The 22,150-nt window shown below is 42.9% G+C and overlaps 1 protein-coding gene across 2 annotated transcripts in view; it reads right to left on the reverse strand.

The window, feature by feature from the left end:
- LOC122811581 (uncharacterized WD repeat-containing protein alr2800-like) overlaps positions 1-22,150 on the reverse strand; it is a 1,490,464-nt gene that overhangs the window by 63,192 nt on the left and 1,405,122 nt on the right. For both annotated transcript variants that reach the window (XM_044083513.1, XM_044083512.1), the window contains exon 7: positions 9,743-9,955. In XM_044083513.1, coding sequence (XP_043939448.1) covers positions 9,743-9,955 — 213 coding nt within the window. The remainder of the gene's footprint in view (positions 1-9,742; positions 9,956-22,150) is intronic.

Consider the following 22,150-nt stretch of genomic DNA (forward strand, 5'->3'; position numbering starts at 1 on the left):
AATTGTAGCTGCCACCGCTCCTTTGTTGAAAAGCATAGTCAAAAATTCTAATATAGAGGAAATAGAGGCTTGGTAAGGATCAATATTATTCTGAGAAGCCCATATTTTTCCTGCAAAAAAACAAAAAAAAAATACTTGTTTTCCTGCCTTTCTAAGCTAGTATAGTCCAGTTTTAAGGTTAATGCTGAATTCAAGGCTGTGTTACAAGTTTCTGTGTTTGACCATACCTTATTTGGATAGAAGGAAGTTTCTCTGTTCACCTGTGAGTGAGGGGAACTTTGAGCAGCCTATCTATCCCTGGAGGAGTGGTTTCAGACCAGAAATTAGTAGTTTATTGGCCATTTTGGGCTAATTTCTCTCTCTTTCATTTCCCTGCTATAAAACCCGCATTTGTGCGCCGGTTAGCTAGGGTATAACTATTCCTGGCTCCACAAAGTGTACTCTTCAATTTTTCCCTTTGAACTAGACAAACTTTCAACTTAAGCACTCAAACCATTCACTTCTCAGCCCGGCACTTGCTCAAAACTCATAGCAAGCACTAATAAACCTTAGCACTAGACCCCCCTATACTGTAGAGAAGGACAAGGCTCTCTATTCGACCTTACCAACCAATCAGTAAAACAGTTCACTGTACCTATCCAGGCATGTCCAAAGGACAGTTTTAGGTGTACTCTCCGGTCCAACTGGTGAATCTGGGCATTTGAGGCAATGTTACAACTGCCTCATGTACACAGACAACCCTCTCCTATTACCACCAAACACTAATACATGCGAGAGATGCAATTATACAGCCAAACTGGAGGCTAAGCTCTCTGAACCCAAGAATGGACCAGACAGTCAAGAGAAGAAGGGAATTACTTGCATCACACCATCAGTCTCACATAAACCTATGAAACCAGAACCGGCAAAAAACATACATAAATACACGAAAACATACTCGGAGGCTCTAAATACAAATCTGCAAAAGCAACAGAGACCTCCAAAGCAGACATCCAAGCAACCTCCACCCCCCAACACAAACCATGAAACACATACTTCACAAAACCAGTGTGCCACACAGTCACAGCCCTTAAGGCAAAATAACATACCCAACACACTTGTAATAGGTGACTCTACAGTCAGGCACACTGACGTCCCACTCACTAGGCTGAACAAGGAGAAGGTCACTGTTAGCTGCCTGTCGGGTGCCAAGATCCGCCACATAACACAAGCACTCAGGTCACTCCAGAACAAGTACAAATACGACTCTTCATGGTCCATATTGGTGTGAATGACCTGAGCCGTACCTCCCTGGACTACATGGAAAGAGACATGGAAGAGCTCTCTGATCACATAGCCCAGGCCGGTATGACCCTGATCCTGAGTAGCAACCTGCCCTCACCAAGAATGATACCACGGTATAAAGAAAAAATTATCAATTTCAACAATTGGCTAAGCTTCTGGTGTCATTCAAAGGGGACACAGTGTCTGTCAGCCTGGGATGACATGCTCGACAAGCCAGACTGCTTCGCTAGAGACGGCTTGCACCTGTCACCCTTAGGCTTTCGAATACTGGCCAAGGCCCTTGCCACCCCCATAGTGCCTTTTTTAGGCAAGGCTCAAAAGACAAACCGGCTGCCATAAATAGCACAAGTAACAAAAAACTGAGGGTAATGCTACTCAATGGCAGAAGTCAAAACCTCAAAATGCACGCACTCGAGGCACCCCTCAGTATGGAGAAAATCGATGTATGTGTATTAACAGAAACCTGGTTTAAGGCTCCAGAGAGCACCCCGGCACTACCAGGCTACAAACTCATACCATACATTTCGGCCACAAAACCCAGACCGAAATACAAAAGGCGGGGGCGTATCCATATTCATCAAGGATACCCACACCTCCAGGTTAGTGGCACAGCATGATGCTTCAGAGATCATCCACGTGCAACAACAGGCAAAACTGCAATTCAAATTGTATCTTACTACAGATCACCCACCATGTCCCAGGACCCCCATTCAGCATTTCTGGAAACAGTGGGAAACATAAAGGTCCAACCAAACACCCTGACATTGGGTGATTTCAATTACCAAACATTAACTGGGAGAACTACTCAAGTACTAACTCCCTTGCCCAACATTTCCTAGAATTTATAAACTCAAATGCCCTGTATCAACTGGTCAACACCCCTACCAGAGGTGACAACATATTGGACCTGGTCATCACCAACATGGGCAACCGGTGTTTCACACCGGAGGTCAACCCCTCGCTGGTTAGATCTGACCATAAACTAATCACTCTGGATATTTCCATTCCACCCCCACCCCCGGTCAAAGAAACCACTGTGAAAAACTTTTCAAAAGCAAACTTCACATTACTTAAGACCGAGGTGGAAAGTTTCAAAGCCCCATGCTAAAGGATAACGCTGCCCAAGCTGCAAAATCCTTTACTAATGCACTCTGTGGGCACATAAAAGAATGCATGGATCGTGCTATCCCATGCAAAACCAAGACTCACTCCTTCAAGAAAAGGAAACCAGTCTGGTGGACCCCTGCCATAAACAAGCTATACAATAGAAGGAGGAAACTAGTACAGAAAAGAGTAAAATCCCAAGAAGGGAAGACATTCCTGATCAGTATCAACAAGAAACTATGATCCCTCATAAAATCATCCAAGGCTAGTTTCAAAAGAAAAATTGCCAAGGACTCCCAAAGATAACCGCAAGGCATTCTTTACCTATGTCAAGAATCTAAGTGGCAATTCTCAGATCTGCTCGGAGTTAGTGCAGAATGGCACAAAATACACTGAACTGACCGATATCACTAACATCCTGGCAGACAGGTTCGGTGCAAACTTCACCCTCCTCTCACCCCCAAAAGGGCCCAAAACCATACCAGAAGAATGTAGTGCCCCTGAAACCACAGACAATCAGGTTAAAACAGCTCTCTCCAAAGCCAAAAACACAGCATCAGTGGGACCTGATGGTGTCCCAGGCTGCGTCCTACATGAGCTCAAAGATGAACTAACCCCTCACCTAAACACAATGTTCAAACTCAGCCTCTCCACAGGCTACGTGCCATAGAGTGGCACAGAGCAACGGTTATTCCGCTCCACAAAGGTGGAGCCACAACAGACCCCAGGAACTATCGCCCTATAAACCTGACTAGCTTGGTCTGCAAGGCTATGGAGCGCATCATCATGGATCTCATTAACAGAGACACTGGGATCCTCCAAAAACTGGACCCTACTCAGTTCGGCTTTGTTAAGGGCAGATCATGCCTCCTAAACCTGGTGGACTTCTTTGAGACAGTTACCAAGGCTATAGATCAGGGAAAGATGGTCCACACAGCCTACCTAGACCTCACAAAGTCCCTCGACACCATTCCCCATTCTGGTATTATAGACAAGCTCACCAGCCTGAAGATAAACCCCTACGTCATGAGATGGTTTGCCAACTGGCTCACGAACAGAACCCACATGGTAAGAGTTGTGGGAGCTAGGTCTGACTCTAAACCGGTTACAAGTGGCATTCCCCAGGGCTCAGTCCTAGGACCCTTCCGGTTCAGCATATACTTTTCAGAGGTACAGGCAAGCACAGGAGGACTATGGCTGACCAAGTTCGCAGACGACTGCAAACTTGGGGCTATAATTGACTCTCCAGCTGACACAGACATCCTCCAAAAGGGTCTCACTGAGGCAGATACCTGGTGTCAAAACCATGGCCTCAAGCTAAATGCCAAAAAGTCCATAGTCATCATCTTTGGAAAAAACAAAGTACCCACAAACTACCACATAGGTGGTAGCCCCCTAAATACAGAAGACGTAATAAGGGATCTGGTGACCCAAGTAGATAGTAATCTCTCTTTTGATAATCACATTGTCAAAGTGGTTATCTCACTGAGGCAGATACCTGGTGTCAAAACCATGGCCTCAAGCTAAATGCCAAAAAGTCCATAGTCATCATCTTTGGAAAAAACAAAGTACCCACAAACTACCACATAGGTGGTAGCCCCCTAAATACAGAAGACGTAATAAGGGATCTGGTGACCCAAGTAGATAGTAATCTCTCTTTTGATAATCACATTGCCAAAGTGGTTAGAAAATGCTTCTATGTGGCCCACCTAATCACAAAAGGGTTTGCATCCAGATCAAGAGAGGTCATTGTGCCCCTCTACGCATCACTCATCAGACCCATCATAGAGTACAACGCCCAATTTGGGATGTATCTTACAAGACACCTGAAACAGCTGAAAGACCACAGAAGTACCTCACCAAGAGGATCACTGGCCTCAAACAGATGCCCTATGCAGTTCGACTGAAGAAACTCCAGCTGTACTCTGTTGCATACCACCTACTCAGAGGTGATCTCTGCCGGACATACAAGGCCATGTCCAACCCAGAATTGATGGACATGACCCACCTAAAGAAAACCATATCCCCTCAAGCCACATGCTCAAGGGATCTAAACCTCACCACAAAATAAATAGGACGTGCCTGAGGGATAGATTCCTGTCCCAGAGACTTCCCATGCTCTGGAACAGGATTCCAATCTACATTAAGCAGAGCTCCTCGCTAGCACTCTTAAAGAGAAACCTTGACGAGTGGATGGGAGACAGAAAGTTTACCCCGGGGATCACTTCAATGGCTCTGCTGGACAAAGGCACATGGAACTAATCTAAGGGGGCAGCGAAAGCCAATACATTCCGGCTAGGCTTATAAATGCCTTCGGGCAGATAGCCTAGTACTTACCTATGAACCTACATGGAAAATCTCCTCCATTTGATAAGGTACAACTCCCTAGTAGCGGATTTATGAGAAGATATTAAAATACGTTGCGTTTCATTTGTGAGGTTATGGAACCTGGCTATGTTGGTAACTGGAGCAGCCAAGCTGTCAATTTTAGGGACTGAAGTGAGGGATGAAGAGCCCCCAACGAATGTGTCAGAAGGTCCGGAACTGGGTCCAGAATCCAAGGCCCTTCCAACAGATGAATCAGATGAGGCCAATGAGGGGCTATTAGAATGATGGTCCCTCCCAGGGCTTTTGCTTTTTGTAGTACTTTGGGTATCAGGGGAATTGGTGGGAATGCATAGAGGAGACCCAGAGGCCAATCGTGTACGAGTGCGCCCCTTGGGGAATCTCCCAGAGGTGGAATCAAGGCAAAGTAGCTTCTGCATTTTGTGTTCATGGGGGATACAGAATATTCTTTCCACTATATCTTTTTTGAGGGACCACTCGTGAGGCAACAAAATTGTCGTGCTCAGTTTGTCTGCAATCACGTTGGATTTCCTCGGGATGTGCATTGCTGTCAGAAAGTTCTGGGTGGATGTAGCCCACTGCCATACTCTTAGGGCCTCTCGACAAAGGGGATAGGACCTAGTTCCTCCTTGTTTGTTCAAGTACCAGACCACCGACATGTTGTCTGTCTGAATCGCAATTGTCCCCATACGGAGAGAGTCCTGAAAGCACTGCAATGCCAAGAGTATCACTCTCATCTCCAAGACATTGATATGCAGATGCATCTCTTGTTCGGTCCATGTGCCTTGGGCTGTTCTTCCCTGAAAATGCTCCCCCCACCCGATCAGGAAAGTGTCCGTGGTCACTGTGGCCGATGGTGAGGTAGGATAAAAGGACGACCTATCATTACTTGAGGAGAGGTCAACCACCACCACTGAAGATCCTTTTTGCATGTGTTTGTTAGAATAATGAGATGAGACATTGGGAGCTCATGATAAGACCACTGCGTGAACAGCAGCCACTGTAGAATCCACATGTGCATGCGACCCAATGGAATCGCTATTACTGCAGCTGCCATCGTCCCCAACAACTTTAGCACTTCTGAGGCTGGAACTTTGTCTCTGGATATGATATTCTGAATGCTGACAAAGTACTGATACCCTTTCTGATGGAAGTTTTACAGCGGTGGTGTCGGTGTCCAATTCTGCTCCGATAAAAATTATATGTTGCGATGGTGACAAGGCAGATTTTTCTGAGTTTATGGTAATGTCCAGTTGATTGCAGAGAGTAAGTGCGATGTCCCTGGCTTGTATTAGCTGATGCCTGGTGGCGGCGGTGAGGAGCCAACTGTCTAAGTACGGAAACACCCGGAATCCCAAACGCCTTAAGTGAGCCGTGACCACTGCCATACATTTGGTGAACACACTAGGGGCTGTAATGAGACCAAAGGGCAGGGCTTGAAACTGGTAATGATTGCTCCCAGCCAGAAGCGTAGATGATTCCTGGATGGTCTGGCCATTTTTATGTGGTAGTTTGCATCCTGGAGATCTATCAAGTAAATTCAGTTGTCTTTCCCTAAGAAGGGAAGTATTGACTGAAGTGTGACCATCTGGAACTACTACTTCTTGACAGATCAGTTTAGTCTGCTGAGGTCCAAAATAGGTCTCCAGTTCCCTGTCTTTTTTGGAACTAAAAGGAATCTTGAGTAAGTTCCGGATCCTATCTGGTCTGCCGGGACTGGTTGGATGGCTCTTTTTCTTAGCAACGTTTGGACCACTACTGCTGCTTGTTCCCTGTAACTGGGTGGAATGTCCGGGATTTTTGTTGTCAGTGGGGGGGTAAAATATCCTCTGGAAACTATGCTTTGTACCCAGTTGTCATTTGTTATTTTTAGCCAGGCGCCTGGATACAAAAATAAGCGACCCCTGACTGCCTCCGGAGTAGGACAGTCGGGCCTCCTTTCAAAAGCGCTGGTAGGGCTTCCCAAAGAACTGGTCTGTCGCCCTGGTTTTGCGGACCCCCTCTGCCATGAGGGCGGCACCTTCCATTATTGCCCCCTCCTCTGACCCTGGATGGGGTGTTCACCACGTGTGTCCAGAAAGGCTTCTTGGAACCACATCTTTTCTCCCTTTTGACCCTTGGGGTAGGGCCTAGTAGGGGTGGAAAAACAGACTGTGACGGCAGACAGAGTCTTACCTTCCTGCTCCCACCTGGTCAGGGTTTCCTTAACTTTAGGCCCAAAAAGGGGGGTGTTGACAAAGGATGACTTAAAGGGCTCCGCAAAGGAACATAAGTGCATCCAGGAGTGTCTTCTGAGAGCAATTCCTGTACCCGCTGCCCTACTCGTTCCATCAGCTGCATATGAGATCAGACGCATGGATGAGTTCACTATGGAACTAAGGGTAGCAAGCTGGGAGGCAACCTTGTCTGAAGCTCCTTCAGCTACAGTACCCTGAAGAGTATCTCCAAGCTCTTTTAGGAGGTCCCTTTGCAGTCTTGTGAAACGTGTAAGATAGTTTAGTGAACGCATGGCAAAAGTCGCTGAAATATACATGTGCTTCCTGTACCTATCCATTATCCTAGAGTGTCTGTTAGGAGGATGGATAGAGGAAGAAGTTTCTGACATCTCCTTTTTGGTGGCTACCGCCACCACCATGGCATCAACAGGCACTCCCTTAGTGAGAAAGGTCTTATCATGAGGAGCAGAAATAAATTTATTGGGACTCCTAGGGACAGGCTCCATGGTGTCCGGAGACTCCCACACCCTTCGTGAGACCAGCTCCATAAGCTCATCGAAGGGTGGACACACCCATCATCTTCAGTACGGTGGGTGGGCTTCTAGCCACCTCTCTGCTTAAGGATTTCCAATATATCTGCGAATTATATATTTTCAGAGGGCGACCATGGGGACCCTTATGATTCATCTAAGTCAGTGTCAGATGTGAGAGACTCCTGTGTGGAGTCTAAATGCTTCATCTTGAAAATTCTCTTCCTGGGAACCTCATCAGTGGGAACTTCTGGTGAGGTCTCGAAAGAGCGGGGAACATCCAGTGGGGCTTCCTGAGGATCAGGGTCTCTATGCTTCAAAGGGATCTGTGAGACAGAAGTGGACACAGGTGCTTTGGGGGAAGAGGTAGTTGGTCCTGAAGTTGTGGATGTCCTAGGGGACATTACTCTCCTCATGGTCTCAAAAGCACCTCTGCTCCAGTGAGAAGGAACCGCTGGATCCAAAGAAACAGCTGATGCCTTCGGCACTGGAACAGTGGGCTCCAATCCAGGGGTAGGAGCCAAACTCATCCAAGCCGAGGCCCCGAGAGGCAAAGTCGGAACTGACAGGTCAGTCCGACTATCCTCCCCAGACCCGACCGGCAAGTGTCAGCTCCTAGACTCCTCGATGGGCACAGAGGAAGTCTGAGTAAACGGAACCAATGGCACTGGAGCAGGCGTCGGCTCTGAAGGCTCCACAATCATAAGGTCCAACTCCTCCAGCTCCGATGGACCGGTATGGCTCAGAGGAGGAAAAGAAGTAGATGGAAAAACAGTTTTCGGTTCCGAAACCACTTGGGGTGGAACCAAAAAATTTTTTTGCAAACGCTGGTGCCTGTAACAACTTCTGCACCACACGATCCATGTCCAAATCAGATAGGCTAATCGAGGACTGAGATGAATGGATAGAGGGTAGTACCGACTGGAGGACTGGTGACTTCAATACTATGGACACCGGTTCCAGGACTGGGATCGGCTCTGAAAAGACAAGACGCTCGGCTCTGAAGCCTGTGGAGCCAACATCAATGTTTTTTCTGATTTTGTTGAATCCGATGATGAAGCCTTAGAGGACTTGGAAGATTTGGGAGACTGACTAGTTTTATCATGGTTGCCCAAAGCTTCTTGAAAGGACGATTTTAGTAGTCCTCTGTCGATTAACTTTCTTTTCCTTTCATGAAGTACACGGCTTGAAAAGGAATGGCAGATGGAGCAATTCTCTTGCAAGTGCAAAGCACCCAAACAATAAACACAATTTACATAACTATCAGTCACGGACATCTTTTGTCCACACTTTGGACATTTTTTAAACCCAGACTTGGGATGTTTCTCTTTATCTTGGTCAGCCATGAAAACTATCTAAATGCACACAAGCAAACTTGTATTATCAAAACACACACACACACACACGTTTTTTACAATTTGAAACTACACTATAATATTCAAAACAGTAAGTAGCCCATAAAGAAAAACAAATGGCCTCTATATGGTTAAATATGAGCTAACTATAAATGTATAAACACACTCTAAAGCCTATAAATGCTTGCTAAAACACACTTCTAAGCTATTAAAACTATTCTAATATATATGTATATGTATATATATATATATATATATATATATATATATATATATATATATATATATATAAAGGCACACCAAAGAAAGGGAAGGGAGATACTAAAGGCCTATAAAAACAATGGCCAAAAGGACTATAAGAGACTATCACAATTAAGCTAACAATAGCTAACAAGCTATTAAAAGTTATAATTATGAAGATATTTCTAGAAAAATTTGTTATACTGGCCCAAGCTGTGAGGAAACCTCCGATCTGTTGCAGCAGCAAACTAGATCTGAGGTAACTCAAGGTGAATCATGGGATAGGGACTTGGCCTCGAGCTGTCTGAAGACCTCGAGTTTTGTAGTAGGCCGACTCCCATCTGTAACAATGGATGGCGAGATAGAACAACTTCACATAATGGGCTTCTAAACTTTACAATAACAGAAATAAAATTAAATTAATGTTTACAAATAGTTGCAAAGTGAGAGGGGAATACAGTTCACCATGCAGGTGTGGATTCATAGGGACAATAATCACTGGTCACTTCACAGCTTTTAAATAATTATTTTTACAGGTATTCTTACTGCTATATTTCAGAACAAACAACATTATTAATGTGTACGTCTTATAATAATCTGTTTTGAGTGGGATGGTGTTTTTTCACAAATGGAAGTATACTGTAGCAAGCAAGGTAGACCAACTTACCTCATCTGTTGTCACATTGATGGCAGCAGCACTGCAAGTACCACTGCCTCCAGCAATCACTGTGTGATGGTTACAGAACTGTGCTGCATAGAGGAACTCCCCGTGGTTTATATTTCCTGGAAAATTTATGTTTTTTTCTAACTGGCAATTCCTGAAGTCCCACAACTGCAGTGCGTCATGTGCCACCCAGGATCCTGTCAAAATCTTGTTGTCCTATAAAAATAAAGGATAATTCCTTAAATAAATGCTTACAGTTTTAGTTTTCTCTTCCATGTAGTGCATTTGCTTGATTCATTTATTCATTAGTGGTCACATCAGCTTATGCATGCACAAATAGTAATGACAATCTATTTGCAAAAAACATAAGATGACATTGAAATGAGGGATAGTTATATATTACAATATTAACTTATTTTTCATTACAAACAGCAGTCAGTACAACATTAGTGTATTATTCACCACCAAGAAACTTATACAAAATCACATACAGATTGAACAAACATCTACAAATTTAAAAGCTACCTTAACTTTTTACAAACAGGACAATACGCATTTATACGGGTTCAGGCACCTAGGCAGCGAGATATTTCCCTGTGGTACATTTGATTGGGGACACGTGGCTGAAGTGACATTCAGCTGCAGAGAAATATAGCTCTTTGCAAATTCCCTGTGGACAAAGAGAAGCACACACTACTGTGCTCACAGCTTTAATAACCAAATGCATGGTGGCAGAAGAAGTAATGAGTGTTCTGCTCAGTGTACAGTACATACTTATGTAACTACAACATGCAGAAGTGTGCTACAGCATGGAGGAAGTCCTGTAGGCTACTGTAGTCACATTTATGCACCAGTATGGGTTTTAGGTAATGTTCCCCTATACACTGTGAAGGGGGCAGAGGTCCATATACTCCAATTATAAAGGCACTGACCATTGTGCACTACATTTTTACTGCCACTGACATGCCCTCTGGCCAGCCAGCTGCTGATGTCTGTCATACTGCCTGCGGTCTCATGTTCCCTTGGAGACCATGGATATTGTTTTCCCCTGTACATTTACTTATTGAAGTTGTGGGCGTGGCAACATATTCTTCTCTTTACCCACAGGGAATTTGCAAACAGCCATATTTCTCTGCAGCTGAATGTCACTTCAGCCACGTGTCCCCAATCAAATGTACCACAGGGAAATGTCTCGCTGCCTAGGTGCCTGAACCCATTTATGCGCAGTCTACAGCATGCAGCACAGAATAAGAAGAATTGCTGGGTGCTATGAGTGAGTTTGCTCTTTTAAGTACACACGGATTTTGTAACTAAATGCGCTCTAGCATATATTATAGATAATATTTGATATTTAACAGAGTTTGAAACCTATAATTCTACACTTCTGCTGGTCACAGATCACTGCAGGATACCACCAAGTCGACCAGGTCTGAGGCTTTTAATGTGGCCTTGGACTGTAGAGCTGACTATATCCAAGTGTGTTCATAAGCACATGACATTAAAGTGACCTGAGTGCACTACACTGGTGCTCACCTTAAAAGTGCTACATGCAAACCTGAATACCTTTTGTTATGTTTAAATCAGTTTTAGGAAACCTTGACTCGCAAACAACGAGACACCTGATCTAAACAATATAAAGTTTATATATATTGATACTACAAGTCAGAATCAGGTCAGAGTAGCAAAACAGACACATTTTACCTAAAGCTCGAGTTATTCAAACCCTGAGTTACAATGTGCTTTCTGGAAAAAGTTTTCTCCTGATCAAATGAAATGCCAAGTAGACTGACCTCTGAAATGGCTTGTACAGGTATACCAGAGCACAACCCGAAGCTGAGAGAGCAATTGCTGTCATTATGCTTGTCTTGGAACCAAGCAATAAAGCTTTAGTCTTGACTGGATGGTGGTAACTAGGTTTAAAAAGTGATGACACCATTTCCAAATATAGAGACTCCAGCTTTGGAGTAGAGTGCATGTCAACACTGGTGGACAAGGACTTTAGAAACTTACTGAATAATCTTGCACTTATTGTGTCACAGATCACTAAAATGATATCAAACACAAATGCTCCAAGAAATCAGCAGAAGAACTCAGCAGGTAACTGCCCAAGTACCATTTAGGTAATGTTAGTGAAATAAATGGAAAACCATATCCCTGCCTAATCACTGAGCTTTAAGCATCTGGGCATAGCAAATAGCAGCAAATTATTTACTAACTCAGTCTCTGAAAAAAGTTAAGTTGTCTGAGATAACATAACAGTGAGTGTTTGAGATTTTTATCTTGTAACAAGTTCCTTACTTGCTAGATTATGTGCCCACAGTGATAGAAGGCCTAGAATCTCATCAGCAAACTCTTTCTGACTACCTAGGGTAAGGGTCACAATTCAAGAACTATTTCTTGACTTATTTATTTTACATAATCTTTTTATTTATTTATTTTTATTTATTTGACATTTGTTAACCGGGATAGTCCGATTGAGCAAAAGCTCTTTTTCAGTGGAGGCCCGGGGAGAAAAGCTCCACAGTAAAACAATTAATTACATCACAATGTCTAGTAAGGTACAATACTAGGATACATAAAAACTATGTGCAGGCATATCAGATATAACACAATAATACAAAGATCACAATGGCTAGTAGGATACAACAGCAGAAACCATTAACACTATATGCAGACTTTACAGAAATAACAGTATTGCACACATCAATTTTACAGTGATTTTTGGTCTAAGCAGAGATACTGAAACAGCATTTGTTAATTAAGCAGGGAAGAAATCCTGTTGGTAGAAAATTAATTAGGAGAGGAATGAGCTATTAGCATTGGACATAAGCATACATGTAAGGTGTGATGGGAGGTAGGGTAGGGGGAATAGGAATATAGGAAAGTTAGGTAAGTAATAAGGAGAAAAAACAATACAGGTAGTGGGGTGGTTTGGCAAGAAGTATAGTGCAAAAGAATACAGGGAGAGCTGGGCTAAGAAGAAGCAGATAAGATGAAATGTAAGAGAATTTATAAAGGCATGGTAAGAACAGAGTGACAGTAAGAATACAGAACAGGAAAGAGGGTTCATGTAGGATATTTACAATGACATGTCCTGGTAATATTTCTTTAAGAGCTTTCTTGAAGTCGTGCGTCTAGTTTATTTTTCAAAGCGACAAGGGAAGTTTGTTCCATGAGAAGGCTGGTAAATAGCAAATTTTGTCCAAAAGAGCTTTTAGGTTTGTAGATTTCTAGGTAATATTGATCAGAGCTCCTTAGAGTTTGGGGGGGGGGGTGTACAGGGAGACTAAAGAGGAAATGTTAGGCTAGGAGGAAGGTTTGTGCATGATGGAATGAATGAAGGTAAGTTGTTAAAGATGGTGAGGGAATTCTAACCAGTTTAAAGACTTAAGACCAAGACAGTGACGCGACTTTGGTGGGTTATTACATGCAAATCCAGCTGCTTTATTGTAGGTGGTATCAAGTTTTGTGAGGAGACTAGACTGTAAGCTAGTTAGCATTTGCGAACTGGAGAGAAGGTTAGGAAGGAGGTAAGCATGGGCAAGTGTCTTACGTGACTCAATATTTAGGAACTTTTTGTTTCTATACAATAGGCCTCATTTTTGATGGGTTTTCTTAATACAGTGGGATACATGTAGGTCAAACTTTAACTGGTCATCTATAATAGCACCAAGAAGCTTGGTATGGGTTTCAGCCTTAATGATTGTGTTTTTTAGGGATGTAATGGTGAATGTGGGTTTGTGTTGGGACATTGATTTGGGGAGGAAAAGTACAGGTTTTGTACTTCTGGGGTTGAGTAAGAGTCGGTTATTTCAGAGCCATGTTTGAATGAGGTTGAAAGATTTTTGTGTAAGAGTATATAGGTTGGGGAGGGTATCAGAAGTGGTGATGACTGTGGAGTCATCTGTGTACTGCATTAGGGATGATTGTGGGCAAGAAGTGTTGAGGTGATTTATGAAAATATTGAAAAGTAAGGGACCAAGTACTGATCCTTGGGGGACACCCATCTTAATGGGGAGGAAGGGGAAGAGGGAGGACAGCCATTTACCAGCTTGCTGTCTGTTGGAGAGGTAGCTTTGAAACCAGGAAATAGAAAAATTGAGTTGAGAGAGTTTAGAAATAAGAATAGGGTGAGAGACAATATCGAAAGCTTTGGAGAGATCAAGAAACAGACAGGAGACCAGCTTGTTACTGTCTCTGGCCTAGGAGATAGAGTTTGTGAAGGAAATGAGGGCTGTTGTGGTGATATGGTGTGGTTGTAAACCATGTTGTATAGATGAGAGTACGGTTTTGTTGATACGACTGTAAAGGATTTGTTTATGTATACATTTCTCAAGGACTTTAGAGGAGACAGTATTGCTATAGGCCAGTAACTGGCTAGGTAGATAGAGTTTCCACCCTTGTGAATGGGTATAGTATAGAATTGTTTCCATTGGTGGAGGAACAGTGGATTCCCTTATTGAGCAGTTTATGAGTATGGAAATGGGATAAGCAATAGAGTGAACAGCAGCCTTAAGGCAGAGTGGAGGTAGGTTGTCTGCTGATGGAGAGCAAGGTTTTAGTTTGAGGAGATTTTTTTAATGTAGTTTGTAGGAAATGGTTTTAGTGAGAAGGAGTCACTAAGCTGAGAAGGAATGAGAGTATTAGCTGGATCAGTGGAGTTAGAGGTTTGGATAAGTTTACTAATTGAGTCAATGAAGTAAAAGTTAAAGATGGATGCAGTCTCTTGTGAGGAGTTATTAGGGCAGAGGATGGGAGTAGAAGGGTTTCCAGGGTGCAGGATTTGGTTGACACTCTGACAAATTTTTTTTTGGATTTTTGTTTTGTGTGGTTTGGTGTTTCTGATAGAAGTTTTTCTTATCTATGTTAAGTTGTATTTTAGTTAGGTTACGTAGTTCCTTATATGTTTGGTAGTCAGTTGGCAATTTAGTCCTTGTCCAAAGCTTCCAGGCATTATCTCTTTTCTTTATTAAGGAGAGTATAGCCTCTGTAAGCCCAAGGCGAGCATCTAGATTTGACCCTTTTAGTCTGAAGAGGGGCAAGGGAGTTGAGAGTGTTAAGAAATATGGTGTTAAATTCTTGGATAGCTTCATCTAGGGAAAGATTAAAAAGGAAGGACCACTCAACAGATGAAAGAATGTTGTCAAAGGAGTCAGGATGAAAGCTGGAAAGTTTTCGCCATTCAATAAGTTTATGTGGGATGGAAGATGAGGAGTAAATCTTAGGAAACAGATGGGAGAGTGATCACTAATGGCATCAGGTAGGTATTGAGGGCTGTGATACAGATTAGAGTTGGAAACTAGAATCCAGTCCATTATACATGAGGTGCTGTTTTTTTAATAAAGTGGGTGGGAACAGAGATGAGCTGGGTGAAGCCATATAAGTTAATACTGGTGCTTGGACAGGAGGAATTTAGAGATAGCCAATTGATATTTACATCGCCTGTGTTTATATTATGCTGTCGAAAACTCAAACTGTCAACAGCATAATAATCAACACAAAAATGTCGAAACCCTCAAACATTGAACACACAAAAAAAAAACACCCAAACACAACACAAATTGCTCTATGCAGGGGGGAAAGCCCCCCTGCACCCCCCACTCCTTAAATATACCAACTCCGAGATCGCACTACATTGCAGTAAATGGAATTCTCCCCTTATGGGGATTTCCATTTACACGCACGATGACTTTCGCTTTCGACATTTTGGTGCTGACAATATCAGCTTCGATATTGTCGGCCTTCGACAGGATGAAGTAGACCCCATCGCCTAGTAGGGTGATCTCATTAGGTATGTTGTTGGAAAACCAAGACAGGGTTTGTTCTAGTATAGCTATATTATCTCCTGATGGTATGTATATAGCAGCAATGGTTATGGTTAGCAGTTAATAGTTCAGCAGGGTGGAAGGCAGGAGGAGGAGTAGGCAAGGGAGATAGGGTGAGATTGTTAGAGTAGACTATTGCTACAGCTCCTCCTTTTTTGGTCGTTCTCTCAAGACGAAGGATGTTATAGCCTAAGGGACAGGAATTCCTTGTCTGAAATGTGTGGTTTAAGTCAAGTTTCGGAGACAGTTATTGTATTAGGGGAGTGTTGAGTTGCCCAAGTATGAAATTCACTAGCTTTATTGACAGCACTACAAAGATTGATGGAATACAAGGACAAATGCTTTGTGGTACAGTCAGAGTTTTGAGATACTGAGTGGGATGGTAAAGATAAATGGGAAGTACAGTGGGGTCCAGAATTTGGATGAATGTCACCAGACATATGTAAAGTAGAGAAAAATAGTTTTGAACAAGTGTAGTATATGTTGTTTAAATTTAGTTTTAGGATGTATGAGTTGAGTGGAGGGAATTTGATCTTGGGAGTACTAAGGTTAGTTATTAGGAGGAGTGTAGGGGTTATTTGAGAATAGTGTTGTGTTTCTGCGTGTAGGATGTAGTGAGGTGACGTTGGAGGGGGATGAAGTGGATTTATTTGTGTGTGACATGAGGAGAGGTAAGACAGAAGCAGAAGAGGGAGGGTGAGCAGAGTAGGTAACAGTATTATGAAGCAGAGAAGATTAATGAAAGGAAAGGTATTAATTAAATGTAAAAAGAAGTGACCAAGGGCTTACAGGTTGATGTAAGTGTAAAGAATAGGAGAAGCAGGAAATGGGGAGGGGATGTGTGGAAGGGATAGAGGAGTAAGGAAGTGGTGGAGACTGAGAGGAAGGGGAGGTGCCAGAAGGGGTGGGGGAAAAGGGCAGTTAGCTATACAGGAAATTAATGCAAGGGTGGGTGGGAATGGGGATAAGGTAAGGGAGTGGAGCGAGCCTGAGAGTAACTAGGACAAACGGAGTGGGATGAGCCACAACGCGGATCAGGCAATGAGTACAAGAGAAACAATCAGTTAAGAAGCTTAGCCAGGTCAGTACATTAAAGCCACCTGGCTAAGGGTCAAAAATGGGGTTTCCAACTAACTTAACTGAAAAATGTTTCTGTAAATTAGTGTTAATACATTTGAGACCAAGGAAAGGTTTGACATTAGAATGACTGAGTCTTTGTATCTGATAATGGCTATTGCTCAGTGGGAGTGGGAGTGGGGACAGCAATAGCATCCAGTAGTGTACACACCTTTATATTCTAACACATAGAGATTGGGTTTTCTACAGATAATTACAGAACACTGAAACCTACGCTTATGCAGTTCTTTAAACTTTGCACTTTACTGTCATACACTGTACAGGTTCTGGTACCGGCACAGTGCTCTTTCAGGATTAATGTTTTGATAGATAGCCTATGTGGAGTTAATGCCTTGTACTATGCAGCCATGGATGCACAGATACACACAGTAAATGGTGCAGTTGCTGTGTAGTAGTAGTAGTAGTAGTAGTGCAGTAACAAACCCATTCCTCCACATTCAATCAGCAGTACTGGTAGCGCCGGATGTAATGTGATCACACTGTATATTTATAGACAAGGTGCCTGCAAACAGCATGTGCCCTTTGCCCTAATATTTCCATGGTTTTCTAAATAAGAGAGACATAAATCTTTAGACTGCTGGTTGGAAGATTAAGTTATCAGCAGCTCAGGCTCTTGTGTCCCAGTCATCATTAGAGAGACATAATTTTTTAGACTGCTGGTTGGAAGGTTAAGTTATCAGCAGATCAGGCTCTTGTGTCCCAGTCATCAGAAAAAAGGGCTTACTTTAAAACTATGTAGTCTGTTATCTATAACTCTTCTGGCACCACTAAGGCTTTCCAACAAAAAATATGTATAAAAATAGCCAGTCAGTCCAATTACCTAGTCACACCAGTTACTACTGTGATTAAGGTGACTGGTGTGACTGCATGTGAAATATGACATTTTTCTAGGTGCCTCTGAGGCCTCAACATGTTGGGGAAAAAATTCACTCAAACCCTTTGTATTAAAGTGATCTTGTTAGCGCTGAGGTCCTGGCACTCCAGCTACATCTGTTGTTTTGTTCAGTTTCCAAAGACTTGCATCAGAGATGTTGTACAAAGGAACATGCCACTTGTGTTTTAATTTTCAGATATTTCACTGTTCGCTTCTCTATATCACTACACCATCTTATCCCTGATCTAACCACTCCTACCACTTTCCCTACCGCCAACCATAAAAATTAGGATATAAAATGTCCTTTCCCTGTACCACTTTACAAGAGACAGACACGCACACATTACCCAATCAAACCAAAACCTCTATCCCCTTCCCTAGCCCTTACTGTAACCCCAAACCTCACACACTTACATTCACTAAATCCCAGTACTGAAACTTTTCTTACAAATAAAAGTTTCAGCCATACTTCCTACTCCCATAAGATTTCCTTAAAGAATTTAACAGTCTCCCACCAATAAACTCCACACCTCCCATAGGCTTTGCATTACCCACCACAGCAATATTCATCCCCCTCTTCCACTTCAAATGCATACATCCCAAAGAAGTCTCTTCTACTGGAAAACATTTCCACTGACACCCCTCCTGGATCAGACAACATAAACCCCTGGTTCATATATCACTGCAGAGAGCATCTAAGTATCTCACAAAACATCAGGCTACAAATTTGGAAAACTGCTCTAATTAAACCTTGCTCTGACAGTGTTGATGGAGAAGTACAGAGAAGTTCAGAAGGAGTTGCATTGTGTTTTTGTAGACTTAGTGAAAGCATATGACAGGGTGCCTAGAGAGGAGTTTTGGTACTGTATGAGGAAGTTGGGAGTGTCAGAGAAGTATCTAAGAGTGGTACAGGATATGTACGAGGGTAGTGTGACAGTGGTGAGGTCTGCGGTGGGAGTGACGGATGCGTTTAAGGTGGAGATGGGATTACATCAAGGATCAGCTCTGAGCCCTTTCTTATTTGCAATGGTGATGGATAGGTTGACAGACGAGATCAGACAGGAGTCCCCGTGGACTATGATGTTTGCAGATGACATTGTGATCTGTAGTGAGATTAGGGAACAGGTGGAGGAGACCTTGGAGAGATGGAGATATGCTCTAGAGGGAAGAGGAATGAAGCCAGCAGGACTAAGACAGAATATATGTGTGTGAATGAGAGGGAGGATAGAGGAATGGTGAGGATGCAGGGAGTAGAGGTGGCGAAGGTGGATGAGTTTAAGCACTTAGGATCAATAGTTCAGAGTAATGGTGAGTGTGGAAGAGAGGTGAAGAAGAGAGTACAGGCAGGATGGATTGGGCGGAGAAGAGTGTCAGGAGTGATTTGTGACAGACGTGTACCAGTAAGAGTGAAAGGGAAGGTCTACAAGAGGGTAGTGAGACCAGCTATGTTATATGGGTTGGAGACAGTGGCATTGACAAAAAGGCAGGAGTTAGAGCTGGATGTGGCAGAGTTAAAGATATTAAGATTTGCACTGGGTGTGAGGAGGGTGGACAGGATTAGGAATAAGTATATTAGAGGGTCAGCCCAGGTTGGAAGGTTTGGAGACAAAGCCAGAGAGGCAAGATTAACGTTGGTTTGAACATGTGCTGAGGAGGGATGCTGAGTATATTGGGAAAAAGATGCTAAGGATGAAGCTACCAGGTAACAGGAAAAGAGGAAGGCCTAAGATAAGGTTTATGGATGTGGTGAGAGAGGACATGCAGGTGGTCGGTGTGACAGAGCAAGATGCAGAGGATAGGAAGAAATGGAAACAAGATGATCCACTGTGGCGACCCCTAACGGGAACAGCCAAAAGATTATGATGCTCTAATTAAACCTCTCCCAAAATAAACCAATCTAAAAGATAATTCTCACCTCTGTCTAATATGTATCCTCCCAATTCTGGGCAAACTTCTTGAAAAGTCTACACCTAACTCTCCCTCTATATCCTGCAGTGCCACCTGCTCTCCTCCAAACAAAACGGATTCTGGCCTGGATTAAGTAATATGACAGTACTTTGGTTCCTAGCTGATATCATCCTGCTAAACCCTGATAGTGGCCTCCTTACAGGTTCCCTATTTATTGACCTGACAAAGACATTTGACCTCAATGACCACTATCTTCTCCAAAATAAAGTAATTGAGATTGTTATCATTCCAGATGCCTCTCCCTGGCTTACAAACTTCCTCACTGACAGACAGTTAGTTAAAATAGGATCCTCCCTATCAGAATCTGCAACTATTGCCAAAGGTGTACCACAAGTATCCATTATTGCCCCCTCCCCTCCTCTTCTCCAATTTCATTAACAAACTTCCTTGCAACCTCCTTATCTCCCATTTATCCTCCATGCTGATGACATGGTCATTTATTGATAAGGTCACTCTCTTCAATGCCATCTCTAGTCAGACTTGCATAGGATTATATGAGATTACCAGGCTATCAACCTGAAGGTCATTTTAAAACTATCCGTTTCATCCTAATGCAATACCATGAAAATGCTAGTCAATACCTAAGATTGCATTCAGTGATGACTGCCCATGTCCAAGAGGGTTGTGGGCGCTATCCCTAGTAAGAATTTATGGGGCCCCAGCCACTTGTCCAGGTTCCTTTTGAATAGTGTCATAGATGTGCTCTGTTTCACATGAACTGGTAGCCTGCTCCAAAGATGCGTCAGTCACTGGGAGATAAATCTGTTCCTCCAGCATGTTCTATTTAAGTCGCAGGCCATATTTAGGTCCCTGGAATGGGTAGCCCTAGTCCCATTTGATTTGCTGATATGCAGGAAGTTCATTAGGTTTGGGTCTTGGATTGCTCTATAAGCCAGGCATAAGTCTCCCCTAAGAAGTCTGTACGACAAGGAGTATAGTGACAGGGACTTTAGTCAGTCTGTGTAAGGCACGTGCTGGAGCCCCTTGATCTTCTTTGTTAGAAACCTCAGATTTGATGAAGTTCTTACCATTAAGGACGAAAGCGCTTAAGTTTTAACCTTTTTTACAATAAATTTTATGCTATTTCATCCTTTTGACTTGGATTATTAGATTTATCCTTTGAAGAGTGACTTCTAAGTGGGGTTGTGTTTCCAGGTACTTCGTGAGCTTTCTTTGTGAGTTTGGAGTTTATGTTTTCTTTTATTTAAGTTGTCTTATTTGCCTATTGAGGCTGAGCAGGGTGCTTTTCCATTGTTGGGGACTTGTCTTTGTTTTCTTGGACAGCAGCAACTTTTTTGTGTTCATTGTAAAGTTTGTTGATGCTGGATGTCCATCACAACAGCTTGTTTTTACTTGGAGCTCTAGCTTTGATTCTTTATGGTACAGCCAAGTTTATACACTTATGCAAGTGATTGCATAGGGCTTTAGTGTAAGCTTTGGAGTAGTTACCACCACCAGCTTGGGGTGGGGCTTGGAATGCATTTATACCTTCACCTGGGAGGGTACAGTTTGCCTTGGTGAAGTTTTTTAGTCTGATTTCACCCTTTGTGAATTCTGGTGTTAGTGCCAGCTCAAGGAGACTGTTTTGTGGTCAGATTTAACTAATATGAGTGTCCGACAGTTGCAGCAGTGCATTTGTTTGACATGTTAGTGAGGACAGATCTAGAATGTTTGTTCCTGTTGTCGGGGTATGAACAATTTGTTCCAGGGCATTTGAATTAACAAAGTCAAGGAACTTTTGTGCTAGTGAGTTGGGGCTAAAGTAGGTTTTCCAATTGATGGTGGGATAATTGAAATCCCCCATAACCACAGTGTTTGGTAAAATTTGGATTTTCTCCAGTTTGGTCAAATCGGCTTCGTTGGCACTGTGACCCATGGAGGGGGGTCTGTAACTGGCTATGACTTGAATGGGGGTCTTACAGTGATGCTTAAAGAGAGGCGATCTATAATTGGCTATGACTTGAATGGGGGTCTTACAGTGATGCTTACAGAGAGGCGATCTATAACTGGCTATGACTTGAATGGAGGTCATATAGTGATGCTTACAGAGAGGCGATCTATAACTGGATATGACTTGCATGGATGTCTTACAGTGATGTTTACAGAGAGGCGAGTTTGTAACGGATAGGCAGATGCTGTTAAAGATAGTCTGTAGTGTGACAGTGTTTTTCTTACAGGTAAAAGCAAAACTTGGGAGCCTACATTCAGGCTGAGAAAGTAGAACCCCTTTGCCAGTGGCTGCTCGTACTGGTTGGGATAGAAAAGGGGAGATCTTTTTGGGCCAGAACAGGAGGATGTTTATTTTTGGCTCTGTCCTTTGTCTATGTGGAAATGGAAGTTTAGTGACTGATTCAGCCATAGTCTTTAAAGGTGGAGATTGTCTCTATGGAATGGTAGAGTAATTACTGAAATCAATAACTATGAGCTCCACTGATGGCTCATAAACCATAAACTACTCAACCAAACCAAGATCAAAACTATGCTTTATGGAACTACACAGAAAATTCACTAAACACCTGACTATCTCTGACCTACACTACCATTCCAGAGAGACAACTTCCAAGTTCAAAGTACCTAGGACTATGGCTGGATCAGTCACTAAACTTC

Source organism: Protopterus annectens, chromosome 9.part0 (genome assembly GCF_019279795.1).
Source record: "Protopterus annectens isolate FY-2018-M chromosome 9.part0, PAN1.0, whole genome shotgun sequence".
Taxonomy (NCBI): domain Eukaryota; kingdom Metazoa; phylum Chordata; order Ceratodontiformes; family Protopteridae; genus Protopterus; species Protopterus annectens.